The 5,831-nt window shown below is 36.4% G+C and overlaps 1 protein-coding gene across 1 annotated transcript in view; it reads left to right on the plus strand.

Annotated features, from left to right (window-relative positions):
* Positions 1-5,831, plus strand: part of LOC107716935 (vesicle (multivesicular body) trafficking 1) — a gene marked incomplete at its 5' end in the record, with an annotated part of 39,418 nt that overhangs the window by 24,798 nt on the left and 8,789 nt on the right. The window contains one exon of the mRNA XM_016523568.1: positions 1,832-1,943. Coding sequence (XP_016379054.1) covers positions 1,832-1,943 — 112 coding nt within the window. The remainder of the gene's footprint in view (positions 1-1,831; positions 1,944-5,831) is intronic.

Genomic DNA, 5,831 nt, shown 5'->3' on the forward strand with positions numbered 1-5,831 from the left:
TGATTGGTCAGCTATCCAGTGCGTTGTGATTGGCCGAATACCTCAAGCGTGTGACAGAAATGTTACGCCCCTTACCCCATACTGTGATGCCGTGTCCCCCCGGTGTGACGAGACAAAACCAATAAAACCCATTACAAACGAGGCATTTGTAGCATCCAGTGGGGACATAATTACGGATTATAATTACTTATACTGTCTTTTTACGCGTTGCGTTGCATCGCGCCGCGGAAACCTAAAACCATGTCTGCATTTGTGATTGGAGAAATGACAAACAACTAGCACTGCTCTACACTGCTCAAAACTCGGTTTGAACGAGGCGTTTTAGGAGTGCATGGACAAGTCTTAACTTTTATAAAGAATATATCTTTGGGTTTGAGACTTTAGTCTTTGCAACTTTAGGGATCTTATCTATGCACGAACAGCTTGCAACACTCCAAAGAGAAAGGAAAACTTTAAATCGCATCATATGACCCCTTTAAACTGGAGTCCAGGAATCCCCAGAGGTCTTCTAGAAGGTCTGCAGAACTTTTGGGAGAAAAATTGGAAATCAGAAAATAACGGGAAAAAAAAGAAAAGTTAACTTAAAATTAGGGCTGCACAATTAATCGAATTTCTAATCGCGATTACAATTATGGATGCCACAATTACGTAATCGTTCAAAGCGGCAATTAATCGTTCAAAGTCCACTTATGTTTTTCTGTGTGCTTAAGATGCTTTTTTTTTTCTTTCTACATGTTATCTTAAGGGTTTTCCCATTGTTTTAATTTTAGTTTTAGTATAACATAATACCATTCATATTTTTACTTTTTTATAATTTAAAGAAAAGAAACCAATCCGATGTATAGTTGACATTTGAGGCTATTTCAAGTATTTCAGTTAGAGTGTTTTCAGCTTGTTTCTTTTCATATAAAAATACGGCATGCAGTTGCATCAAACAATGGTATAAACATCATTCAATGTAAATTGTGATAATTGTAATTAATAATCGCAATTACAATTTCAAGGCAATAATAGACAATTATGATTTTTGTCATAATCGTGCAGCCCTACTTAAAATATATGTTGAAAATAATATGTTTAAAGCAGTCATTTTTATTATGCTGCTTTGGAACAATATTTATTGTGAAAGTGTTATTTATTAAATTGAAACTGTGTCTAACATTACACTATTAGTGGTTAGAAAGAAAATATATGCTGTCAGTTTAATACAAAGTAAATATTTTCCAGATAATATTTTAATTATTTTTGGTTTTAGTACAGAAAAACTACAAAAGTAATTTTTACATTTTGTTTGTCTTTATAATATTACGTTTAATATTTTTCTCACTAAGTATACATGAAAATATATAGCTGTCTTTGTTCTTAGGAAAGGGGCCCTTTTACAAGGGTGTCACTTATTTGTGGGTACTTAACATCAAAAAGTTTGAAAACCCCTGATTATTGGTTATTTAATAAATATTGGTGTCTTTTAACGTATTTCATACGCCATTCAAGAAATTTATCTTTTCAACACGCATAACAGCACTTAAATGACATTAAATCAATTTCAATGCAAGCTTTTCATGTCTTATTGCTTTATTCGAGACAATGCAGAACATACCAGTCATTAAACTCACATTCATAACGGCATGTACCGTAATCATAGTCATGAGTGAATCATTCATCAGTCAAGTGTTATCCATGTCATATCCAGACAAAATCCTGACAAACAAATCAAATCTGCGCTTTTAGTGCCTATTGTGTTGTTGGGAAAGTTCATTAATTGAGCATTTATTATCTTAATGATTGACTGACTGACTGACTGACTTTTCACATTTTCTCCCCTATCCAGAACATCCAGCACAGGAAGTATGCAAAGTGGAAGGCAGCCTACATCCACAACTGCCTGAAGAATGGTGAGACTCCGCAGCCAGGTCCTATTGGAATGGAGGGGGAAGCATATGGTAAGCGCTGATATTATATCTGCTCCCCAAGAATGATCCTGTGACTCCCATTAACAAAATACACACCATTCCGGGAGACTTTCCTCCAGGTTTACTAAGTGGCTTCCTCGATGTGAGTCTGTTGTTTCTAAATCAGTAAATGTTAGCACATTGTGTGCCTTATCAATTTGTGGAGAACACAGGAGATGACCACCTCGCGCCGTGACCCTCCCCCTGCGAGTCAGCACAGGCTGCTATTTATGTAGTGATTATTTAAACAATAAGGGTTGCCACCCCTTTTAATAGTGTGAAAATTGTCCACTGTTGGCTAATCTAACTATTTTAAGTTCAAGGATAGTCATTAGGAAGGAAAGGGCTGAAGCATCATGTCAAGTTAGGGTTACACACAGAGAGTGAATGCAGAATTGTCTTTAAAAATGAAATGTAAAAAGTAACACCTTGTAAACACGGTGTTGTTCCTAGGCAACTGATGAAAAAAAAAAAAGATGGATAAAGCCAGCCAAACGTTAGATCTTGCCTGATCGAGAAAGTACTTTCCAATTTTGTTACATTTAGTAACTGTTTGCAGTCTGTGGGTGTGCCATCTGAGACGGAGTTTGATATCAGACGCAGCTAAAGAGTTTTTTCCCCGAAGATTACAAAAGTAACAGCATAGTAATAGGAAGTTGCATTGTAGTGGTGATTTCTCAAGAATGTGGATAAGAAATCTCTCGCAGCATATGTAATTGTGGATTACCTGTAGCCAGTATATAGGATATTATATTTCAACCAAGAAAAAAAAAAAGTAAGTAAATGTAATCAATTCACAGAATGCAGATAGATTGCCTATTGTTTAATAGATTGCTTATGTTCGCTATAATAAAAAAATTGGAATGGTTAATTCAATGATTTTTATATAGTTTTTATAGTTACATAAGGCCAAGGTTTTGATTTGGAAATATGGAAAGGAAAAGTGTTTACACAATATAGCAATACCAAACCCATTTCCTCTTGAAACTTTATTTAAATGAATGATCACCAGACATAGAACACCATGGTCATGCCAATAGCATATAGCAGGGCTATTCAACTTTATCAACAAGTGGGCCAAATGAAACATTCATCGGGGCAAGCCTGAGCTAGAATATTTAGTGAATGAAAGCAGCAGAGAACAGTTACATTTATATTTTTGGTCATTTAAAAAAATAAAATTTAACATACAAAGCTTTTTTATAGCTGTCTTTTATAACATTTTGCAGTATTCATGACAAACATTCCCAGCTAGGATGAAATTCTGAATAAATACAGTAAATTGGCTTTCAAAATGTATCTATAACATAATGGAATAAACAGAATAAAGTAGACTGATTCAAGAGCTATGCATCTATTTTATAGTGCCTCTTCACATTGTACTCTTTCACTATGGTTACAGTCTCGTTTCATAATAAACACACTGGTTGATAGCAAATTGCATTCATTAGTGTGAATAATGCCTGCAATCCTGATTTCGTCCGTTCTACTTGGAACTGGTGGTTTTCATTGTCTTTTTTTTTCAGTTTTGATAAGATTTGATGAGACTGTAAAAGATGCCTCACCGATTTTAAACCTGAGTGATTGACAGTTGACACACACATTCTCCACAGAGTGCATGCAATGGCACATTTATACTGCAAGGAAAGCAGTCTAAGAGAAATGGGGTGAAATAACTAGCAACCTTAAGTGGGCCACCAAACCTTTTAAACAGGTGGAATTTGCTAAGTGGGCTGCCAGTTAAATAGGTCTGGAATATAACATATTTCTAAAGTAGAATATACAAATCGATCTACTTGTGAAAGTGTTTTACAGTTTACCAACTGTTACCAACGATATGGTTGCAGTTTCATTATAAAGCATATCTTGTTTAGAGAGATAATAAGATAATGTATTTTATAAGGTTACTTATGTTTAAGAGTGATGAATGTTCCTCGTTCATGTGGAGGTCAAAATAGTGCTTGGCGGTCGGATTCAGTTAGATCACTCTCCCCTCCACATCTGCTGGGCGTGCTGCTTTTGACCTGGCCTGCTCATGTCAGAGATGAAGTCATCCGTAGACTAAGCCGTTGGGATGTACACATACATGCACAGTATGTTTCTGTATTATGTGATATTTGTATAATGTTGCCTGTATCATCACTGGTTTTATTCTGTGCAAGCTGATTTATTTTTAACTGCTGTTAAAACTCATGTAACAAGAGTTTTCTTCACGTTGTAATGGTATTTAAATTTTATTTCTTGAGCTTTACATCTAGCAGCTGGGTCCCTCTTGTTAAGTAGTGACCTCATGCTTGGTTATTCCCACTGATGTGCAGCATTGCCAAGAGAAAAATGATAGCATGCTTTTGCTTTGCTAAGTTTGAGCACATTATCACAGATTTATCTCTTTCCATGTGTTCGTCTCATTGTCTTTCCAAGGGGGTCCCTTAAAAAAATTATTATAACAATATGCCAAGATGTTTATGTTCTGTATAACGAACACCAGACCTTGTTTGAGGTCAGACCTGCATCGGGTCAGCTGATTAACTGTTTTCTGTTAGTCAAGTTATTCCTGTGTATGCTGGATCCCAGTGTGACGAAAGCAGACAGAATTTTGCTCCTCAAGGATGTAAATAGTTATCGCTGTATTGTTTTTTTTAAAGCAATTATTTCCACTAATAAAGTAAATTGCTGCGCTGTTTTGTTTAGATGGTGAGTGGTTTATTTGTTTAGATTTTATATTTTAAGTCATATACATGTACATGAGAGAGGGCGTTCCAGCGGATGATGTAGAACGTAGGCGAACGCGGTGACGAACAAGAGCAGAGGAGAGCAAAACAAAACACCGGTCACGAATTAGAAGTACAAAACGGGGATTTATAAAGAAAAATGTCGGATTTAGATATAAGCCAAGAGGAGACTGGTTTTCCTTTGATAAACAAAGGAAACTTTGCTCCTGTAAACACAACTTGCTTCTTGCGAGACTAGCAGCATATTCTCACCGGAGCCTGCGTCCTACGTCATCCGCCATTACGTTCTCGCGTGTACACACATAAGACCTTTATTTTGTTGTCATTGTCTATCATTTTTGTTTGTTGATATTTGTATTACTGGTTGTATAAGTGTTTTGGAGCATTAATAAAAAAAATACACACGTAATTGATATGTATACATATCTATGCATACAACAGTTAGCAGAAGCTAGAGATAACGGTTTGTGAAGATTTAAGTATGGATATTTTTCTTACAAAAATGCATCGTTTTGCTTCAGGAGGCCTTTATTAACCCCCCGGGGCTGTGTGGAGGACTTTTTTTTATGATAGATGGACGCACTTTATTGGTATTCTGTTGGACTATTGAATAGTAACCCATTCACTGCCATTTTAAAGCTTGGAAAAGCCAGGACATTTTTTAATATAACTCCAAATGGATTCATCTGAAAGACAGTCAATATACACCTAGGATGGCTTGAGGGTGAGTAAATCATAGGGTAATTTTCATTTTTGGGTGAACGATCACTTTAAGAACCGTAATAGTGGTATTGCGTCCTTGCACAGCAAGCACCCCTCGGGGCTTGGGGAAAAGGCTTATTTGAAGGAAAGAGAATTGATCTGTAACAACTTTCTCAATTAGTATACTATTCCTAAGATTCATGTACAGTGTTTACACCAGTAGCTGTTCGTTTCCTGGAGCAGGGTTTGCACCCGTGCCATGACTCCATGGAAAGTAAGGGTCTCTTTATTTTAGCCTGTTGAGAAATTAAGGTCAAACTGAAATTAGCTCTGGTGTCAGGACAAGTACAGCTTGGAAAAAGTGAGAGGTTTAGAGTGAAGAACATGCTCTAGACCAGGGGTGTCAAACTCAATTCCTGGAGGGCCGGAGCCCTGCAGAGTTTAG

This window comes from Sinocyclocheilus rhinocerous, unplaced genomic scaffold (genome assembly GCF_001515625.1).
Source record: "Sinocyclocheilus rhinocerous isolate Xijiao unplaced genomic scaffold, SAMN03320098_v1.1 scaffold1874, whole genome shotgun sequence".
NCBI classification, from domain to species: domain Eukaryota; kingdom Metazoa; phylum Chordata; class Actinopteri; order Cypriniformes; family Cyprinidae; genus Sinocyclocheilus; species Sinocyclocheilus rhinocerous.